At 36.0% G+C, this 23,886-nt stretch overlaps 1 protein-coding gene across 1 annotated transcript in view; it reads right to left on the bottom strand.

Annotated features, from left to right (window-relative positions):
* Positions 1–23,886, bottom strand: part of Lamp1 (lysosome-associated membrane glycoprotein 1) — a 55,163-nt gene that overhangs the window by 7,511 nt on the left and 23,766 nt on the right. Inside the window, exons 2-3 of the mRNA XM_090374200.1 lie at positions 13,159–13,469; positions 5,751–5,946 (exon numbers count right to left, since the gene is read on the bottom strand). Of these exons, the coding sequence (XP_090230326.1) occupies positions 5,751–5,946; positions 13,159–13,469 (507 nt within the window). The remainder of the gene's footprint in view (positions 1–5,750; positions 5,947–13,158; positions 13,470–23,886) is intronic.

Genomic DNA, 23,886 nt, shown 5'->3' with positions numbered 1-23,886 from the left:
GCACACAATTTAACTTATCTGTATGCATTTTTGCATATAAATAGTTGCAAATTTAGATAAATTATTTTTATCTTGTAAAACAAGATGCAAATTAAGACTACTTCAAATTTGACACCACAATCTGAATATTATGCATGTTGACAACTATTTGAAGTGAATATTGGCTTCAACTTCTTTTAAGTTCAGAAATAACATTTAAAATATGAGTTATTATTGGATTCACTGATAATAGAATAGGTGGTAGAGCTTTAACTCTAACAAGAAACAAATGCATAATGGAACTATACCATGTTAGGTATAGTCATACTATACAGAAAATCAGATTCTCTTTAGCCAACAATTAATATAGGCTTTGTATTAAAGCAATTAAATGTGCTCACTGTGGGATACCAAAATTAAATAAGCACATGCACCAGAGCAAGACTTCTTTCTGATGTTCCTGTATTCCTAAACAAATAGTTGTCCATGAGGCACCCACCCCTTACTCTACACTATCTGCATGTAGAGTGTCCTTGTCAAACTTCACAATCACAATCTGGTTTGTAGATCACTCATATCCTTACTTCCAACTAATATTCTATACTACACAGAACTTTAAATCAAGTAGATCCTATATTAGCATATAACTTATAAATATGCAAAAAAACACTAAGCAAAAGCAAACAGCAAGGTCAAGTTAGTCTTGCTGTACATTATACCATACTTGTATTTTCATGACTTATGCACAATGTCTAGTTGTTTCAGAAGACCAATATTGTCAAAAAGTCCTCTGTAGCAAGAGGTTTTCATAACCTCTCCTACTGCAAGGGTTACAGGCCTCACCCTCCTATGCTTGAGGGGCTGTATGTTTGAAGGATAGATTTACAACCTGAGAACATGTCATGATCAGTTAATACTTGGAAAACCTTGGCACAGCCTACAAAAATTGTCACCAAAAACAATGCTCAGGCCAGAATAGATTGCTAAAATTAAGAGAATTAGCTTATTTGTTAAAATAAATATTATGCATTACTGGCTAGATTATGCAAAATTGCCATATTTAAATAAAACAAGTCCTATATTTAATAACTGATGTGAAACTGTCATGGTAATTTTCAAAATCCAAGCATAAAAATTGGTTAAAAACAGCATTTAAGTTTTTGGAAGTAAAAAGTATTGCTAGTGTAATCAGTAGTTTCTTGCAAAATTGGAGCTTATAATACTGGTAAATTATATGCACCATTTGCATATCACAGTTTTATTTCAAGCTCTTGTTTTGCACAGTGATTGTTTTTCTTATACATTGTTGCTTTAGTGTCATGCACTTAGTTTTTTTAGCATCTTAGACTAGGTAAATAAAGGGTTATATTCTTCTGAAATCTGTTTTACTTCATTCCATCAAACAATTTTCAGGCTTTATTCTGTCCATTTATGCTTGTTGCCATTACTGCTAGATAATGGTTTAACATGTTCCTGCTGGGGTATTTATTTAACATGAAGCCTAAGAGAAGGTAGACTACTTGTTTCCCAAATGGACTGTTTTTTATAATTCAGTTAGTTTAAGGAACAAAACAGTGTGCAAGAAAAAGTTTTCATTTGTTTTTCATGAAAGTTTGAGTGACCCACTGGCAGTTCACCCTGCCCTGTGGCACTAATTGTCAATGAACAGGGTAAGCAGTAAGCACCAGTGGGTTACCAATGTGCATGCTCTAATTACTTCCTGGTACCACCACAAGCATCATTTTCCAATTTGTTTGTACTCTGAGACTGACAACAGTTGCCTCCATTTCAAATACATGGAAATGGAGAGAACATCTTTTTTGACTAAAGAGGTCAACTCTTTAGATATTTTGAAATTATCTTATTTATAGATACCTATTTCTCAAAAAGGTAGGAAATGAACCTTTTTTATGGAAAAAGAGCTAAAGACAAATGTTTGATGAATATAAGTGATATTGAGGATTCAGATATACCTCTTGAAAGAAAGAACATGAAAATTGTCCAGGGATATCAAGAGCAGATTTGGACTTGTGGACAAAAGCCACAATATTTCTCTAGTGATGAATTAAATGGTCAGAATTATGATTTAGACATACAATCCAATTAGTGATGGTGATAAGGTCCAAACCTCAGAAGAATTGGAGGAATATCAGGAAATCTTAAATCAGTGAAAATAATGACCCAAATTCAAGTAATCTTCAATGTATCTAAGTCTGAAAATGTTATTTGGCAAGAATTAAGAAAAACTAAAGTTTCAATTAATGATAAAGATACTGAAATCTTTGATGCTGATTTGAACCAACCTTAACACATACAAACTTTTTAACTGATAATATCCTTCAGATGGTGACTGAAACCAAACATATGCACAGTACTGTTTGTCATCAGCAGCTAGTAATATACAAACACCCAAACAGAAGAAAGCTGATTGGAGACCAACCACTAAACCAGAAATGGAAATTTCTTGATAATGGGAATTATGTCCCAGATATAAGATTACTGATAAAAAAAATTTATACTCTAATAATCTCATTAGAGAATGAATAGAGTTTCCTAGATCTGCTGAAATACTGGCATTTTTGACAAAACTGCCAATGGACAAGACCATCAACAAAATCAAAATTAGATAAAGCCAATAGGAATTTTCAAAGCATGTTAAAACCAAGAAAAAAATCTGGCCATTGACAAATCTTGATTTTTTGGTGTGGAAGGCTACTCTTTTGCCAGTATATCCTTAACAAATCTCATAAATATGGGATCAAATTTTATAAAAAACATTTGCCCAAGGCATATACTCATGAAATCTATTTATACCAGAAAGGTGATTCAGTGGAAGGTAAAGGACATGTTCTTTATTTAGATAAATTAGTTTCCCCTCCAGTGCAAGAGTTATTAGAAAAGAAAACATCTGTGGGACTAAGCAACTGAAAAGGAATACCAAGGAATATTACAGGGAAAGAAATGAAATGGGGAGACAATTGTTGAGAATAACAAAGGAGTGAAAATCACAAAACTGGTCAAATAAGAGACCAGTAATGATGCTAACAACATGGAAAACTCAGTGTAAAATTGACAGGAAAGAATAGAAAGGGAGAAAAAAACCAAGAAACCCAATATTATTATAAGCTACAATCAAGCAAAGAAGGGAGTGGATGTATCTGACCAAATGGCATATTACGGTAGCCTACATAAAACCATAAAATTGTATAAAAAATCTGCAATGGAGATTTTTGGTACCATGCTAGTGAATGCATGGGGATACAGAGTAAATTTGGGACTAATAATTGCCTATCCATCCTTCAATTCTGAGAAAGTATAGCAAGACTACTATAGAAGTAAAAAAGGCACTTGGCAGAATTCATACTTTTTGTATGAATGGAAGAAAAGTTAGGAAATTTTCCAGGGAGTACTACAAGAATTTCTTAAATGAAAAAGAAAGCAGACTGGAGGGCAAAAAAATTAACATTGTCAAGATTATGAAAATCAACCTGCTTTGTGTTTAGAATGCTTCAACACAATTCACTGTAAACAAAAATTATTATATTTGAAATAATTGTTGGTTCCTTTTTCTATTCCAACTGATTTTATATACCCCACAACTCAAATAAAAAACATGGATCCTGGGCTGACACTTGGTAGATAAATACATATCTTGAGGACGGTTATCTGATAAAATGCTTAAACACTAGGTGCCTAATGCAAAGACTGAATACAAGACTTAGCACAATGAGACACCTGTGGTTTGCAATATCTGATGATAATTAGCTGCAGCAACCCACTGGTAGGTCACCCCAGCATTAACATGTTAATAAAGAATTTGAATTAAGTTAAAAACATGCTTAAAACACCAAGCTCAGACCTTTTAAAAAAGGGCATAAAACAATACAGTAAACCCCCGCTATTCGCGGTTTTGCCGATTTAATATAAAATGAAACCTTAAAAAATGTGAATTTTAAAGCGCAATGAATATTTTCCGCCATAAAAAACATGGGCGTGGCTAAAATTATCTTTCCCGGTCAAAACAGCGCTCAGTGGGTGGGGGGAGAGGGGTGACAAAATCGCGAGCATGGATGTTTCTCGCTAATCCTTGTTCAGTATGTGTTATGCACTTGTCATGGAAGGTTTCGTCGTTTGCTTTTAATTTATGTTTATAAATTGAATAAATTTATCAATTTATAAGCTTACAAAAATGATAAATCTACCGTTTTGCAGTGTAAAACAAACTTTTTCGAGTGTATTAACGAAGAAAGTGACTTTATTGTGGACAAGTTCTTTCTAACCCCTACAAAAATATGGCTACGAATAACAAGAGAAATGTGAAAATATCAAAGAAGGTGATGACATTAGTGAATAAAATTGAGTTATTAGACAATTTCTAATAGTGAAAGTGTCTCCTCAGTGGCAAAACAAAATCAACGAGTCAACGGTACGATCAATCAAGAAATCGGAAGAAAAATCCGCTGTAGTGTCCGTGAAAACACGCTAATTGTTTCAAAAATTTGCTCTGTAACTAGTGATGTTAAATTATAAAAAATTGAAACAAGCTTTAAATCTGTGGATAGAAGACCGAACTCAAAATAAAATTCCGTTAAGTTGACTCATCATTCGCGAAAAGGCAAAACTCCTTTATCAACACTTTAGCGAAACTGGTGATAGCACTGGCGTGATGTTTTTTTTTTGCTAGCAAGCAAAGGCGCTGGTTTGAAAGATTTGTTCGAAATTTCTAATAAATATTACAATTTAATATTAAATTGTTTCTTATTTTCATTTTGATGCCATATGCTTGCATTTCACTATGTATTGTCTATGTACATAGTCATATTACGAAGGTACATATAATACATACATAGACAAAATTTTAGACTAGTTTTTCTTATATATTTCATACTTTGGAACGGAACCCCTTTATTACTATGGGAGCCATAACTCAGTATTCACGTTTTCGGTATTCGCGACATTTCTCAGGAACGTAACCCCCGCGAATAGCGGGGGTTTACTGTACATTTAACATTGCAATAACATACAAATGTTTTTCAGGGTATGCTGTAGCTATCATAAACTGGCTTTGTAAAAAAATATGAAGCCAACAAGGAAGTACTATCTTTCAGCAAACTTAAAACTGGATAGTCATACACATGCTGATGGTAGGCCACTAATAGGACAACTGTGCTCTGGTTTGTATTATCCAGCTAAAGTGACATTTCTCAGGGGATAAAAACCAACTAATACATATTAACTAAATTTTGTAATGAATTTAGTGATAGATTCACTATCACTTTCACAAGTGATAGATGAGCTTATATAATTATTCTTACAAAAGAAGAAGTTTGAGATTCTACTATAAATACTCAAACATTGATTTGCTAAACCAAAGTCAAGCTTATATAGCATTTAATCATAAAATGATTAATTTATTCTGGTTAATAACAAATGCTCAAACCAGTTATCTTTGTAAATGCAAAGGCTAGAGCAAGATTATGTGGGAAATAGTCTATAGAGTTACTGATTATGTATAGTATATTTTCAGATATGGCAGTAATGAACTATGTGAAAGCATGGTTCATTACTGCTACTTACAAACCCACCAAGTCATCAAAATGAAGTATCTCCAATGTCAGTGCTACCACCTATCAATAAGTTGAATTTACACTTGAAAGTTGGTAACTTTCAGAACCACTGCATTATTACATACAAGTTAAATTCTTGATGAGCTTACTATAAAAACTAACTACTTGTAGTAATACTGCTTTCTATAGAAAGAGTGTACTTACCACTTGAAGCATTGGGGAAGTTCACCACATATGATAAGATTATCTTTGTTAATGCAATAGTTCCATTTTTCTCAAAAGTTAACCTGAGTTTGTTACCATTAAAATCAAGGACCATAGTTTGGCTCTCATTTCCACAAGAACTCTCCTCCATGTTAACCACAGCAGTTTTTGGAACACCTAATATAGCAGTCAGATTCTGCAGAAAATAAATAACTATCAGTAACAAACAAAAATATTAATGAAATGGCTAACTGTTAGCAGTCACACCAAAAAAAAAAAACACCAGTTTGTTAAACTATTATGGAACCTGACAGGTGCCCAACTCAGTGTTTCTTTTCAAATTCTGTTTGTGGTATACTAATACTTTTCTTAATGCACAAGTATTTTAAAAACTTGATGATTTTAAGTACTTAAAATATCACACTTTTTTAGAAAGTATTTCTATTAAATATTTAGTTATGTTCATAAAATATAAATAAAACCAAGATTCCATTTTTCTGATTAAGAGTACAAAATTTCAAACAACTTCCTTCAACAAATGAGGGAATACACAAAATAAATTTTATATGAAAAGGATTTTTATAACAATTAAACAACTTTTATATAGCAGACACCTTTGTCACATGCTAACACTAATCTCAAAATACATGTGCACAATATTTAACGAAACTAATGTTAATAAAAAACATTTAAGCAGCACCTGACAGGTTCTTTACATTTATAAATCCAAGTAAATGACTTTTCACTTTCAAAACATCTTAAGTTTAAATATTTAGGAAAATAGGAGAGATTAACAATTCACAACATTTTTAAATGGCACCTGCAAGTCTTATGTGAATGCTGGTTGGAAAGTATCAGCTTTCCAATCTGTGCTCTAAATCATATCAACAGTATTTGCAACAGCAATGCTAATGCTTGCTGTGGCAAATACCAAACAATGCATTGGTAGCACACAGTCTGCAACCTGGGTGTACACATAAAAGTTGGAATTTCTAGTCCTTCAAAATTTGACTTTACACCAGGGGTGATGAAAGTTTGTTCCAACAATCAACCACCTGTTGGTTAATGGCAAACTTCCACATATCTGTTCTTCAACCATCCATCATAATCTGAGTTTCCCTATGGGTGGTCTCAGTAAAAGAATTCCATCAGCACTAAGATAAATCCAATTAAAGCTTTAAACACTTTGGTCAGATCACCTCACAGGTTATAGTTAATTTGTAGAATTTAATTATTGATTATCCATTGTTGATGCCCTCTTTGTACTGAAGAGGGCTTTTGTTTTGTTCAGTGGACATGAGATTGTTTAGCAATACAAAATCAAATGGCTTTACACTGCTGTTTACTTCATCCATAATGAAGTCTTCATTTGCTACTTTATGTAGTTAATAAAATTAACAATATCACCAGCAGACTGTTGGATTTCAATGGGATAAAGAGCATTATTCACATGGACACTTGTTAACAGGATGATCCTGAAAGTACCATAACAGTTAGGTCAATGTGTCTACAATTTTGCCTAGGTATGATAAGAGGATATGTCCAAAAGCTTGTGGACTAACTCTAGGTGTGTGTGAGGGATTCTGTAAGGATTTTTTTAAAGATTAGCATGTCTAGAATGGGAAGCAGTCAAAGTTTAATGATTTGAAGGTGGGAAGGATGATTAACAATCTGGGCCAAGCCAAGTTGCTTCAAAGAGAGGCAGGAGTTATTTTATAGAGATGGGAAATATTTGAACAAATGTAGTGCAAGGGTTGTGATATCATTGAGGATAACTTAATAGTTAAGGGAAGCTGCTATTTAAGGAGCATCACAGGAGAAAGATACATTTAATGATATGGGTCCAATAACACTTCCATGAAGTTTGTGATCACAACATCCAATACTGAAAAGATGTTCTTAGGATAAAGACTTCAAATGAAAAGGAAGGTACTGATAAGGAAACAAGCTAAAATAATTGTCAGGACAACAAACTATCCAGAAACATCTAGGAAATAAACCTCATACACTGACCATTGAACAAAATTTTACTGTAACTAAAATTTTACAAATAGTATAAAAATAATGCAAAATCAAATTTACAATAAACTAATGATTGTATATTGCGGAATACTAAAAACTGTAATAAGATCGTTTACAATAAAATAAGCTAAAATATAAAATTAAAAGCGCTAAAAACCTGGAGCTTTCGAGAGCGTCAGCTCTCTTCTTCAACAGTAATGACTTCCTGCAAGTCATTATGCAGGAAGTCATTACTGTTGAAGAAGAGAGCTGATGCTCTTGAAAGCTCCAGGTTTTTAGTGCTTTTAATTTTATATTTTAGCTTATTTTATTGTAAACGATCTTTTATTACAGTTTAGTAATCCACAATACAATCAGTTTATTGTAAATAATTTGTTTTTGATTTTGCATTATTTTTATACTATTTGTAAGATTTTGTTCAATGGTCGGTGTACGAGTTTATTTCCTAGATATGAGTTTTCCCAACCTCAGAGGCCTCTTTCAGGATATCCAGAAAGACTTATTGAAGTGTGTATACATAAAGTCAGCAGTGCCATCTATAAGATGACTTCAAAATCTTGGTTAGTACAACCATGACATAATAGGACTAATGAAAATGCAGTGCAATCTAGAAATAGTGGTGGACAAGTTATGGCATGTATAATATATTGAGGAAGGACAGTAAATAGAAGAGGGTGACAAGGCCATGGATCTTATCAAAAACAGCTTTAGCATGACAAAAGCTGTACAAGATTTGTAAGTAATGCTGGTATAGAATTTGTGGTGCAAATTAGTGGGTAGCAAAATTGGCTATGGGAGTATTCTACAGGGTAGAAGATTGATGCATCTATGCAAATGTAATAGACAAGCATGGCTATTACAATAGTGATTAACTTCCCTCTAATTGCCTAAGACAGGTTGGAAGGAACTTAACAAGGAAACAATTTTAAATCAACCAAAGAGAAAACTAGCTAACAATCTTCTAGGGACTGGTACTGCAACAAAGGTTTCTCATTTTCTCAAGTGACTCTGAAAAGATAGAAGCATGCCAATTTTTGCCTAGTAAAGTTAGTAATTCATTACTGTATTAGACATATGGGACAAAGAAGCATTTTTTTCTGAGGAAAGAAAAATAAAGGGCAGCAGTTGTTAACAGGCAAAGGAATAGGTTTTAATTTCAGGAAAAGAATAACATCTTAAGGTGCTACATAGCCTCTATCAACTGGAGAAGATAGGAGCACAAATATTAGAATTGCAGTATACTGTTAAAGCTACTGAAGCTTTGAATGCATATATACCATTAAGAAAATATGCACAAGGATTCAAATATGGTTGAATAATGAGCCAGCAAATTTAATAAAGTCTAACAGCTTTAAATTTAGCTATGATAGTATAACAAACAAGTCATTTGTTCCTTGCAGATGTCAGATTCTCTCAGATATGCCAGACAAGCTGTACTTGTTACCTGGGAGTCTAAAACACTGATGGAACTGATATTTGGGTGACATTCAAATCAAGTGGACCCAATTTTGGCAAAGTCCAGATGGTCCGTGACAGCCAAATCCTGTTTGCCTTCACTATGATGGGACTGTTAGTAATCCTGGGTATAACCTCCATGCAAAAGCAAACTGTGGGCAACCACCCAGGTCTGAACCAATATAAGCAGGGGTAGAGAACATAATTTGACACGAGGTAGAGAGATTAAGCCAGAGGAGATTCTAAATTACCAAGTCTGACAGGGAATATCAGAACAGACATGCACAAGTACCATCTTTGAGGCAAAAGGAATCATACAGTGAATAATTTGGGCAACTGAGATGAGCAGTAGTTGAATCAACAGTTAACTGAGATTGTCAGAAAAGTACATGAGGTTTGGCAGACTGCAAGTGGTAATGGACATCATTGAGACCATGTATATTTGTTAAATGAACTAGGAAGTTTTTGGAGGTTTAATCTTTTCACAGATAAGCTTACTCTTAGTTTGACAAGTCATAGTGTATGCAATAGTAAGAAAAAATGGGAGGGGAAAGACATGCTGTATGAAGTAATTTTTAGATATTGCATACACATGGTAAGAATATACCCAAATTCTTGACATAATGTGGCCTCAACAATGCCTCCTGCATACACTACATTCTCCCAACTCCACTAATCACTTGGAGCTCTGACTTCCTGCAGGCCAACTTTCCTAACAGTGAGGTAATTTTTCTTTGTGATTTTAATGTTCACAACTCAAGCTGGATTTGTTTTGTCACATTGACCCAGCTGGTCAAGATGCTGAGGCTTTTGCAATTACTAATGACCTTGCACAGATTAGTTATTCACCAACAATCCTAACCATACAGCCAAAATGCTTGATCTTTTTCTCATACAACTCTAAGATTATGGACAAAGTGAGTGGTCCTTTAGGCACCTCAGATCACAACTTGGTGATTGTCTCTTCTCCAATGAAGCCTTTCTCATGGCTATTCCCAACCTCATTGTTTGGCATTACAAGAATGCCAAAATGGGATAACCCAAGATCTTTTTTGGTCAGATTACTGTTTCAAAAAACTTCTGATGTCAGCATTTGCTGAGATCATACCAGTGAAATTATTCTTGTAGTAATATAGAATCCTTTATTCCACACTCCACTTTAAAATCTCATCCTTCATCTAAACCTTGGTTTTCCAATAAATGTGCTAAGGCTGTTCAAGAGAACAAATTTGAATATTGTAATTGGCTTGTTTCCAATTCTTCAGTTTCATTTTCTGTCTACACCAAAGCTCACAACAGTTGTAAAGCAGTCCAAACTAAATTTTGTACATGCTGAGCAGAAAAGGGGAGAAAAAATCCTTCTTGCCTAATGGTAGCCAAACATTCTGGTCTCTTGCCAAATGCTATTGGCTGCAACTTTTGCCCATCTCTGCTCCCACCTGTCAAAACCAGATGGTTCTGTTGTCACTTTAGCCAAGGATAAAATGTGATCCTAGCTGACCTGCTAACATCCCATTTTTCTTTCAACTCTTGTATTAATGATCTTGGTAAAAGACCTCCCACCATTCCATTCAATGCCTTCTGTGGTCTTTGGTCATAAGGATTGACAAATTGATGCTAAGAAAGCTCCAGGTCCTGATAGTATTTCTCCACTTATTCTCAAAACCTGTGCTCTTAAACCTACTCTTGTTCCCTTTTCACTTTTATTCCAAAGGTTTCTCCTTCTTGGAAATTTGCTCATATCTAGCCAGTTCCTAAAAAGAGGAACAAATCCCTCCCATCCAATTATCTCATTGCAATTACTTCTACTCTTTCAAAAGTAATGGAGAAATCAATTAACCACCAACTCTTAAACTACCTAGAAACCTTCTGTCTGATCTCTAGTATGTTACCATTTATGGACAAATTCAATGGAAAAGTTTAGTGAAATACAAGCAGGTGCTCTTGATATCTAAGGCTTTCAATCATGTTTGGCATAAAGGCCTTCTAAACAAGCTTCCATCTTAGGGTTTGCCAACTATTTTTTGTAATTTGTTATCCAGTTTGATCACTCACTGAGGGTGATGGTAGATGGCTCTATCTTCCAACTTATTTACTAATGCTGGTGTCCCCCAAAGTTCAGTTCTTTCCCCCACTCTTTTCCTCTTTTATATTAATGATCTATTGACTGGAAATCCTATCCATAGTTTTGGATAGGATTTCCTATCCAATGATAGCACATTGCATTTCATCTTCCATTTGAAAAACCTTGCCCTGCTCAATCAGCTTCAACTTCTCAAATATCTGCTACCAATTCCTTAAATGCAGATCTCCAGGTAATTCTCCAATGGGGCAAAGACAACTTAGTTGATTCCAATCCTAAAACTGTCTTGTCTTATATCTCACAAAAAGGATTCTTCTCATATGCTTATCTTTGGTGACACTCCAATTTCTAGGCAAGATGACATCTCTTTTGGGGTGTACCCCAACTTCTAATCTGTCTTGGCACAAGCACATTACAAATAGTTTCCTCTGCATCTAAGAACTTGTTTTCTTTCACTCTTGGCATTACTTTTCTAAACAGCTGTTCACTCTATACAAATAGCAAATCTGCCTTACCATGGAATTTTGTTCTCACAACTGGGGCAATGGCCCCAAAACCTCAGGCTTCTAGATTCCTTTCAGAAGAGGGCAGTTAGATTAATTAACTACTCCTAAGTCTTTCCATTCTGTCTGATACACTTTCTGCTGCATGGCTTTTCTATAGATACTTCATGGGCACTGTTCTGAATTGGCTTCTATAATTCCCACTCTTTTGAAAGAGTGGGAACAAGTGCCACTGCCAGCCAACATCCATTTACTGTCCAACTTCAAACTCAGAACATACTTTTCATCTTCCTCGTTTATTCATTCAACTGCTATTTTCTGGAACAACCTTTCTTCATACATATTTCCTGAAAATTAGTCTACAGAAGTTAAAGTTTAATGTCAACAAATTGTTTCATCTTCAACATCCAAGTCAAGCATGGTACTAAGTACCATTGGTTCTAATACCCCCTCTTGTTTAGGGTTTCATTAAAAAAAGTCTTTGATAATTTGATAAAAAAGTATAGAAAAGTCTGATAATTCAGTTGATGAAATGAACAGGTACTTTCCATTAACACTTATGGCAAAAAATCCTTCATAGTGAAGAGAAACTTAAGTGATGCCAGTTAACACCATTAGTTTCTGATATGAAGCATTTTTTAACATCAGCTCTCTAGCTTTAAGGAAAGTGAGGCCACTGAAGTTTATACACCCAGTAATTTTAAAGGAAGGATAGCAAGGGAATGCATGAACCACTAAGGTTAATTGTGAGGGCATCAGAATCTCAGAAGATTCTCTTGGATTAGAGAAATGCCAAGATATCACACCAATACATAAAGGTAGTTTAAGAAAGAAATGGGCAACTATCAATTGGCTAGTCTCACTTCAGTGTAGGGAAGAAAAAAATGTTTTATATATAATCTCATGTGGAACCAATTAAGTGTATTGCTGAAATACAATGAAAGTGTCAAATATTCTTATATTCAGCTCATGAGTGGTCAAAACAAACAGCTCAGTTAAACACTTTCTTTTTACAAAACCACATGTTTCCTTTAGAACTCCATACCTATCTAAATGATCCTGTAATGCAATTTTGATCATTACCTTGATAAGCTGGAACACATTGGAATCTCAAGTAAAATTTTTAGATGGGCCACAGGAAGACAGATGGCAGTGGGTTATGAATCTGTTAACATTCAGCCTGGGATAAGTGTTCCAGGGATCAGTACTAGGACAGCAATTGTTTTTGGTTTTCTTAAGTAACCTTGAAGGGACAGCATTTCTTGCTTGTTAAATTTAACACAATTAGTATTTCTCAATAGACTTCAATAATTTTCATACAATATTATAGGAATTTAAAACTTACCTTTTCTGTAGTAGTAGTAGTATATGGTATCTTAAAAGTTGCATCCATCGTTAGCAAAATACAAGTAACATTTTCTTTGTGTACAATCCAAGTACCCACTGGTGACTGAGTAGTTGTAGGTGCTGTAGTAACAGAAGATAAACTAGATTCAGTTGTAAACTGAGTAGTTTTATCAGTGTGTGTGGGATTAACCTCTGTAGTTATAGGCAAGGTAGGTTCAGCAGTAGTGAGGTTCACATATGTAGGTGAAGGTGTGGTCTGAGGTCCAGATGAACTTGTGCTATTTGAAACCACGTCTACTTGTGCACTCACTACAAAGGAGAAAAACCAATAAGATATCTGTACAGTATAGATCAAACCAAGCAATGTTTCTTACAGAGAAAATTATTACCACAAGAAACTAAATTAAATTCACTTAGAAAAATCACAAGTATTATTTAGAAATTTAACAGCAGAGTAAGTACTCACTGCATAATCACAGAATACACTTTTCTCATGGTAATTTTAAATTTAGACTAGAATCATGCCCTAAACAAGAGGCTACAAAAGGAAGAAAGCTTGATGTTGCAGTAATGCTTTAGCAACAGAAGGGGGAGAAAAAATAGAACTACTCTTGCAAACCAGCACTAGTGCTAGCCTTTCTGAAGTGCTGCAGTGGGATAATACTGCCAAAATGTTGGCAGTCTTTTGTTGTAGAGCACAAAAAGATTAAACAAATTCAACATTCTGACAGGCTCAGGGTTGATTCCCTCAAAGATCAATTAAGCACTTAACCATAGTAGTGATGGAGAATACACTATGAATTGCAATCACAACACAATGAAGTCATCCATGGTACAAAGCACTCATTCCACAGAAATGTAGCTATTAATATGGGTATGTCTGACAACAAATTTTATATTATAGAACAGCAATCATCTTTTAAGGAAAAAACGTTCATGTTGCTACTAATAGGCAATCTCTGAATTTACTTAACATGTTCACTGCCAGAATGTAAACTTTCATCCAATGAGTACTGTAAAAGTACAGATATTGGTACAGAATAAAATTGGTACTGTGTGCCAATGTACACAGAAGAGTAATGCCAACAGTGAAAGAAAAAACTGAGTTCTTAGATGTAGAGGAAGCAATATTTGTAATGTGCTTGTGCCAAGACAGATTAGAAGTCAGGGTAAACCCTGAAAGAGATGTCATCTTGCCTAGAAATTGGAGTGTCACCAAAGATAAGCATATGAGAAGAATCCTTTGTGAGATATAAGACAAGACAGTTTTAGAAGGATTGGAATCAACTAAGTTGTCTTTGCCCCATTGGAGAATTACCTGGAGATCTGTATTTAAGGAATTGGAAGCAGATATTTGAGAAGTTGAAGCTGATTGAGCAGGGCAAGGTTTTTCAAAATGGAAGGTGGAATTCAATGTGCTATCATTGGCAAAACTATGGATAGGATTTCCAGTCAATGGAAGAAGGTCATTAATATACAAGAGGAAAAGAGTAAGAGAAAGAACTGAACCTTGGGGAAACCAGCATTAGTGGAAAAGTTAAAAACAGAGCTATTTACCATCACCCTCAGTGAGTGATCAGAGAGAAAACTGGATAACCAATTACAAGAAACAGTTGGCAAACCATAAGATGGAAGCTTGTTTAGGAGACCTTTATGCCAAACAATCAAAAGCCTTTGAGATTGTCAAGAGCAACTGCTTGTGTTACCCAAATTTTTCCATAAATGGAAAACTTAAGCCAGAATATCACAAGTGGATCAACACTGACTAAATCCATACTGGTGATCGTTGATCAGACGGGATGTTTCAAGGTAGTTTAAGAGTTGATTTCTTCAACTCTTAAACATTTCTGAATCTACTCATTTCTGAAGTGATGAAGAAATGAACTTTAAGAGTTGATTTCTTCATCACTTCAGAAATGAGTAGAAGTAATTGCAATTGACAATGGGAGGGATTTGTCACCCTTTTAGGAACTGGCTGGATATGAGCAAATTTTCAAGCAGAAGAAAAAACACCTGTTGAATAAGAAAGTGAAAAAGGCAGCAAAGAACAGGAGTAAGTTCAGGAGCACAGGTTTTGAGAACAAGTGGAGAAATACCACCAGGATCTGGAGCTTTCTTAGCATCAAGATTCATTAAAATCCAACATCTTTTTGATGGAAGACCACAGGGGCATTTAATGGAGTGTTGGGAATGGTGGGAGGCATTTTACCAAGATCATTAATACAGAAGTTGGAAGAAAAATGGATGCAAGCAGGTCAGCTTTATTCTTGGCTGAAGTGATAACAGAACCAACTGGTTTTGACAGAGGTGGAAGCAGAGATGGGCAAAATTTGCAGCCAATAGCTTTGGCAAGAAACCAGGATGCTCAGCTACCATTAGGGCAAGAAACAAGTGTTCTACTCTTAGGCAGTTCAAAATCTAGTTTGGACTGATTAATAACTGCTTCACAATTGTTATAAGCTTTGGTATAGACAGAAAATGAAGATTTGGAAAAAAGCCAATTACAATATGCAACATTCTTCTCTTGAACAGCCTTAGCACATTTGTTAGAAACCAAGGTTTAGATAAAGGACAAGATTTTAAAGTGGAGTGTGGAATAAAGGATTCCATTCCTAAGAGAATTTCACTGACATGATCTGAGCAAATGCTGACATCAGAAGTTTAAGCAGTAATCCAACCAAGGAAAACAAAATAAATTTTGCAGGTCATCCTATTTTGCATTCTTATAATGCCAAACAATAAGAGGTTGGGAATAGCCATGAGATAAGACTCCATTGGAGAAGACAATCACCAAGTTGCAATCTGAGGTGCCTAAAGGACCACTCACTTTGTCCATGTACTTAGAAGGGTTATTTGTGAGAAAAGACCAAGCATGTTTGCTGTATGGTTGAGTTTCTGCAGGATTCATTAGTAATTGCAAAAGCCTCAACATCATGACTAGCTGGGTCAGTGTGACTAGAAAACCAAAATCAGCTGGAGTTGAATGTAAAAATCACCAAGGAAAATTCTCACTGTTAGGAAAGTTGGACTGGAGAAAGTAAAGTTGCAAAGAGGAAGTCCGCTTCAAGTGATTACTGAAGTTGGTAGAACAGCAGAGACAACAGGTGAATTTGATACAATGAGGTAGAGATTTTAAGCATGAAAAGGAGATTCTAAATTACCAAGTCTCTGACAGGGAATATCAGAATGGTCATATGCACAAGTATCACCTTTGAGGTGAAAGGAATCATACACCAAATAATTTTGGCAACTGAGATGAGCAGTGGTTGAATCAACCAATAACAGATTCACTCAGAAAAAGTACATTAGGTTTGGCAGACTTCAAGTGGAAACTGACATTGTTGAGATTAGAATTGAGACCATATACAGGTGACCCCCACTTAACGCTGATAATGCGTTCCGGAAAAACAGAGCGCTAAGTGAGCGCCGCATTCCCATAAGGTAACATATGTATTTGTGAGTTGCGATCGGTGCCATAGGATATTTCCTAATTAATAATAAACAGTGAAAAGATGCACAAATGTCGGTCAAAATATTTGTACATATAAAATATTCTGCATTACATACGTATATAATTATATGGTAACTACTTACGTATCAAAATTAAACTTAAAATTACAATTAAAATCATGAATTTAATTGATCTAAATTGATTTAATTTAATTGATGAATTTAATTATGAAAAATGTGTCAATTTTGGGTTGAATTTTGGCCCTCTTCCATATAAACTAAAAGGGGTATTAATTTTAAAAATCCCCCGCAGTTTAATTACCACCCAACAATAGTCACCCGATCCTTCGCCGCTTTGAAAGCTGGCATGTTTTCTGCTTCTTTCAATATGAAACTTCTTTTAGGCATTCGTTTCCACAAAAGTCCTGCTTCATCTATGTTATAAACTTGTTGAGAAGTATAACACACAATACCCCTCTTCAATAATTTTAACAAGTTCTTTTTTGAAAGTTTCGGCTCCTTGATCTGCACTTGCAGCTTCTCCCTAGATTTTAAATCTATTCAACCAGCCGTTACCAGTTTGAATGGTCCCACATTTCTTTTTTTAGGTGAGTTTTCTTTAGATCATCATATAGGCTAATCTCTCCTCTTTTATTATTTATAATATTTAACTTAACTGAATTCTGCATTGGATATTATCTTCAATAAAATTAGTTAGTCTTTCCATTTCAATCTTGATAGCTGGCCTAGTCCTAGTTGCTTGCAGTGCAACAGCTATCTTTCCCGCTGCTAAATTAATTCTTTATTTTTTTATAATTGTTCTTACAGTTAAACTTGCAAGTCCTAAATTATGGCACACATCTGCTTGTCTTTGACCGGATCGATTCGCTTCAAAACATCTAATTTAATTTTCAAATCCAGTAGTACTTTTCTTACATTTATAGTCTTTGTACTGCACCCAGACGTTGTTGCTTTTTCATTCTTATTGGCCATTATTAACTCTTCGAAAATGTAACTGTGTTGCATTAATTATGATACAATGTTCAAATTAAACTGTCCGTTATGCACAATGTCTAATACTGTACTGAGTGATGACTAGACTTCAGATAAATGCATATACTTGATAATTTTTTAAAATGTTGATCTCTGAACTACATAACAAGTCACTGTACTGCAATTAAATTAGCGCAGGAGAGAATTTCACTGAGCATGGGAATATTTCTCAAGTCGGCGTGGGAAACGTTTTAACCATGTTTTTATATTCATTTTCAAGCTATCGACTCCATCAAATGAAACGATTTCGTTAAATATGCCAAAAATGTAATCTGAAAAAAAGAGCGTTATAGTGATCTGTGACAGTGTTATAGTCAGATACGAGTTATAATATAAGAACAGCGTTAAAGCGAATCGCGTTATAATGGGGGCCTGCTGTATTTGTGAAATGAACTAGGAAGTGTTTGGGAGGTTTAGAGCTTTTCACAGATAAGCTTACTGTTAGTTTGACAATTCACGGTATATTCAATAGTAAGAAAAAAGTTGGGGGGACATGCTGTATGAGTAATGAAGTTTTTGGAAATTGCATATCCAAAAATTGGATAGAATATACCCAGATCCTTGACATAATGTGGCTTTGACAAAGCTTCACATATACACTACTTGGACTCCCTCCAGTCACTATCTGGCAGAGTAGAGGTGGCAAGATTATACACTAGCTGATCTGGAAGCCTCCTAAAGAGTTACCAATAGGTTTGGTCCAGTGTACTAACTAGTGGCCAGCCTACAAATACCATTTTAGAGCTGTACCCTCAAAACATAAGATTTGATCTTGCCTGTTCATAACCTTAAAAGTCAGTCATACTGACTGATGGAAGAGATGGGAAGGGTTGACCAGAACTTAGCTCTGGAGACTAAACATGGGTTCCACCACTTCAAACCTCCAATAAGCAAAGTGGTGGTATTTCACCAGTTGATTAGATGTACCACCTAGTACTGCCTGGTAAAAGGGGTGACTTTCCTGTATGGTGTGGGTGCCACACCTCAACCCCTGCTTATATTGGTTCACACCTGGGTAGTCACCCATCATGTGCATGGAGTTTATACCTAGGGTTAATAAGAGTGCAAGCAGAGGATTTGGTTGTCAGACTGTCCAGACTTCAAAATAGGGTTACAACTTGAATGTCACCCAAATATCAGTTCCAACAGCATTTGACACTCAGCTAGCAAGTGTTGTCCAGCATATCTGAGAATGTCTGTGATAACCTCTAGGTCCTATGTTACTTTGGGGTTACTGCTAGGCATATATAGCTCTTTGCATTTGTCAATGTTAAACTTCAGCTGCCACCTCTCAGCTCATCAACTTTTCCAGATCTTGTTGTGGTAACATACTGTCCCTACCAATCTTTGTATCATCTACAAAGTTGGACACCAAACCTGATATACCTTTATTAATATCATTGATAAATATAGAAAATAGCAATGAACTCATCACTAATCCCTTCAGGACCCCACTAATCATATTATCCACAGCAGTGTTCATTAATTACTACCATCTTCTCCTACTCAACCATCCCTTTATTCATAGCAGCAATTTGCCCTTAATGCCATACACCTCCAATTTGCAAAGTAGTCTTCCATGAGCAACAGTATCATAAGCTTTCCTAAAATCCAAGTATATTCTTGGATTTGGTCCTTGAGGCTGTCACACACATTCTGTCAGATATGCCAGACAAGATGTACTTGCTACCTGTGAGTCTAAAATGCTGATGGAACTGATATTCAGGTAACACTCAAGTCAAGTGGACCCAATTTTGGCAAAGTCTGGACTGTCTGTGACAGCCCAAATCCTCTGCTTGCACCTTCATGATGGTGGGACTGTTAGTAATCCTGGGTATAACCTCCATGCACCTTCTAAGTACATGGTGGGTGACCTTCCAGGTGTGAACCAATGTAAGCAGGGGTTGAGGTGTGTCACCCACACTACATGAAGGAACACCCCTCTGTTACCAGGCAGTACTAGGTGGTAGATTACTCAACCAGTGCAATACCACCACTTTGCTTATTGGAGGCTTGAAGTGGTGGAACCCATGTTTAGTCTCTAGAGCTAAGTTCTGGTCAACCCTTCCAACATACAGTATGATTGATTACTTGTGAGGTTATGAACATTGTGATGAGATACAATATTCCTTACATTGAGGGTACAGCTCTAAAACTGTTCACAGGCCGGCTGCTAGTTAATACATTAGACCGAACCTATTAGTAACTCTAGGAGGCTTCTGGATCAGCTAGTGTATAATCTTGCTACCTCTACTCTGCCAGATAGTGACTGGAGGGAGTCCGAGTAGTGTGTATACAGGGAGCATTGTCAAGGCCACATTATGTCAAGGATCTGGGTATATTCTTACCATGTGTGTACACCATATCCAAAAATTTCATTACTTTATACAGCATATCCCACCCACCTTTTTCTTACTATTGAATACACCATGAATTGTCAAACTAATAGAGCAAGCTTATCTGTGAAAAGATCTAACCCTCCCAAGCACTTCCAAATTCATTTCACAAATATGTGGTCTCAATCCTAATCTCAACAATGTCCATTTCCACTTCAATCTGCCAAACCATGTACTTTTTCTGAGAGAATCTCAGTTATCAGTTGATTCAACTACTGATCTTAGATGCCCAAATTATTTGCTGTATGATTCTTTTTGCCTCAAAGGTGGTAACTTGTGTAATCTCTACCTCAATGTGTCAAATTCATCTGTTGTCTCTACCATTCACAATTTCACTAATCACTTGGAGTTCTTTGACTTCCTCTTTGCAACTTTACTTTCTCCAGCCCAACTTTCCTAACAGGAAGTAATTTTCCTTCGTGATTTTAATATTCACAACTCCAGCTGGCTTCCATTTTCTAGTCACACTGACCCAGCTGGTCGAGATGCCGAGGCTTTTGCAATTACTAATGATCTTGTACAGATCATTTACCTACAAGAATACAGACAATCCTAAGCATACAGCCAATATGCTTGATCTTTTTCTCACAAAACCCTTCTAAGTACATGGTTGAAGTGAGAGGTCCTTTAGATCACAACTTGGTGATTGTCTCTTCTCCAATGGAACCTTTATCTCATGGCTATTCCCAACCTCTTGCTGTTTGGCATTACAAGAAGGCAAAATGGGATGACCTATAAGACTTCTTTTCCTTGGTTGGATTACTGTTTCAAAAGTTCTGATGTCAACGTTTGCTTAGATTGTGTCAGTGAAATTATTCTTGCAGGAATGGAATCCTTTATCCCACACTCCACTTTAAAATCTTGTCCTTTATCTAAACATTGGTTTTCCAATAAATGTGCTAAGGCTGTTCAAGAGAAGAATGTTGTATTTGTAATTTGCTTGTTTCTAATTCAGTTGTTTTTCTGCCTACACCAAAGCTTGCAACAATTGGAAAGCAGTTATTAACTAGTCCAAACTAGAGTTTGAACAGGCTAAGAGTAGAAAACTTGCTTCTTGCCCTGATGGTAGCTGGCATTCTGGTCTCTTGCCAAAGACATTGGCCACAACTTTTGCCCATCTCTGCTCCCACCTCTGTCCAAACCAGATGGTTTGGTTGTCATTTCAGCCAAGGATAAAGCTGACTTGCTAGCATCCCATTTTTCTTTCAACTATTGCATTAACAATCTTGGTAAAACACCTCCCACTATTCCCAACACACTCCATTCAATGCCTCTTGTGGTCTTCCATCAAAAGGATTTTGATGAATCTTGATGCTAAGAAAGCTCCAGGTCCTGATGGTATTTCTCCACTTGTTCTCAAAACCTGTGCTCCTGAACTTACTCCTATTCTTTGCCACCTTTTTTCACTTTCTTATTCCAAAGTTTTTTCCTTCTGCTTGGAAATTTGCTCATATCCAGCCAGTTCCTAAAAAGAGGAACAAATCCCATCCAACCAATTATTGTCCCATTACAATTACTTCTACTCTTTCTAAAGTAATGGAGAAATCAATTAACTGCCAAATTTTAAACTACCTAGAAACCTTCCGTCTGATCAACAATTGCCAGTATGGATTCCGTCAGTGTTGATCCACTGGTGATATTCTGGCTTATGTTACCCATTTATGGACTAATTCAATGGAAAGGTTTGGTGAAACATAAGCAGTTGCTCTTGACATCTCAAAGGCTTTTGATTGTGTTTGGCATAAGTGTTCTAAACAAGCTTCCATCTTATGGTTTGCAAACTGTTTTTAGTAATTGGTTATCCAATTTTCTCTCTGATTGCTCACTGAGGGTGATGGCTCCGTCTTCTAACTTCTCCACTAATGCCAGTGTCCCCCAAGGTTCAGTTCTTTCCCACCACTCTTTTCCTCTTATATTAATGACCTTCAATTGACTGGAAATCCTATCCATAGTCTTGCTGATGATAGCACATCACATTCCACTCCACTTTCCATTTTGAGAAACCTTGTCCTGCTCAATCAGCTTCAACTTCTTGAAAATCTGCTACCAATTCCTTAAATTGTTTGTCTTCAGGTAATTCTCCAGTGGGGCAAAAACAACTTAGTTGATTTCAACCCTTCTAAATCTCAGTGTTGTCTTATATCTTGAAAAAAGGATTCTTCAGCTCCTATACTTATCTTTAGTGACACTCTGATTTCTAGGCAAGATGACATCTCTTTTGGGGTTTACCCCAACTTCTAATGTCTTGGCACAAGCACATTACAAATAGTTTCCTCTGCATCTAAGAACTTGTTTTCTTTCACTCTTGGCATTACTTTTCTTCTAAACAGCTGTTCACTCTATAAATTGCAAATCTGCCCTGCCATGGAATATTGTTCCCACATCTGTGGTGGTGGCCCCAAAACCTCTCAGGCTTCTTGATTCCATTCAGAAGAGGGAAGTTAGAGATGAATCATTAATTAACCTAACAGTCTCTGCACTGTCTCATAGACTGTACTGTTTCTGCTGCATGCCTCTTCTACATATACTTCCATGGGCACTGTTCTTCTGAATTAGCTTCTATAATTCCTGCTCTCAAAAGAGAGCGAACACGTTTCGGTTTTTTTGGAGCATTAGCAACTAAGGCCATATTGCTCTGGGATATGCAGTGGTCATTCCCTGACCTTTCCACATCCTGTATTTGGTGATGGGCTCTAACCCCAGTTTAATCAAGAACTGGGTGCTATGCACTGCTTCTCCTTCCCACCTGGCTACAGAGGTGCCTGTCCAAACATGTGCCACCACCAGCCAACATCCATTTATTGTCCAACTTCAAGCTCACAGAACCAACTTTTCATCTTTGTTGTTTATTCATTCAACTGCTATTTTCTGGAACAACCTTCCTTTGTATTTTCTGAAAATTAGTCTACAGAAGTTTAAGTCCAATGTCAACAAATATCTTCTTTCGTCTTCAACCTCCAACCCAAGCACAGTACTAAGTACTATAGGTTCTAACACCTCATGTGTTTGGGGTTTATATAAAAAAATCATTTTTTGCATCCGGTTCCTTTGTGACCACATTTTAGTATCGAATCAAGTTGGTCAGACAAGATTTCTATTAACAAACCCCTGCTAGGTCTGAACTATAACTGCATCCTTGTCTAGATGATCCTGGAGTGCTTTAATTATTGACTCCATTATTTTCCCCAGAGCAGAAGTAAAACTTCCAATCTAATTACCTGTGTCACCATTTGATCCCTTGTGTATTTGAGACAAGTCTAGTAAATGGGGACTTCCCTTGAGTCCAAGGATGCCCTCAATGTTCTTGTTTATACTCTAGCATGACAATCAGGTAAGTGGGGTTCACAATAAATCAATACAAATGTTAATCATATTTAGCAGTCAGACTTTAACCCCAGTTCACTCAGAACTGCATTAATGCTCCTGAGCACTTTACTATGTATAGCAGAAGGCCTGCTTCCTTTGATGCCTCCTTTAATATAACTAGATAGATCCATCCACCCCAGTTGCCTTTCTTATGTTTAACTTCAAGAATTTCTCCTCCAATTTGCTCTCAGTTATTTGAAAATTATTTAGCTCCCTGTTAGTTTGATAAACATCTGGCATTCTCCTCCCCTAACTTGTGTGGGAATGTAGATGCAAAATACTCAGTTTGTGAGCTACCCGAGCAGAATCCTCAGCAATTGAACCATCAATATCAAATGGGCCAATCTGATGGATCCCTTCCTTCTAGAGTTTACATAAATAAAGAACTTTGCTGTTTTTCTTTGTTTCCTCTGCCAAAGATTTCTTGTAATCTGCCTTTACCTCCTTTGTGACTTGATTAC

This window comes from Mastigoproctus giganteus, chromosome 1 (assembly GCF_048544385.1).
Source record: "Mastigoproctus giganteus isolate SK-2022 chromosome 1, ASM4854438v1, whole genome shotgun sequence".
Lineage (NCBI taxonomy): Eukaryota > Metazoa > Arthropoda > Arachnida > Uropygi > Thelyphonidae > Mastigoproctus > Mastigoproctus giganteus.
This window is presented reverse-complemented; position numbering and strand designations above follow the sequence as displayed.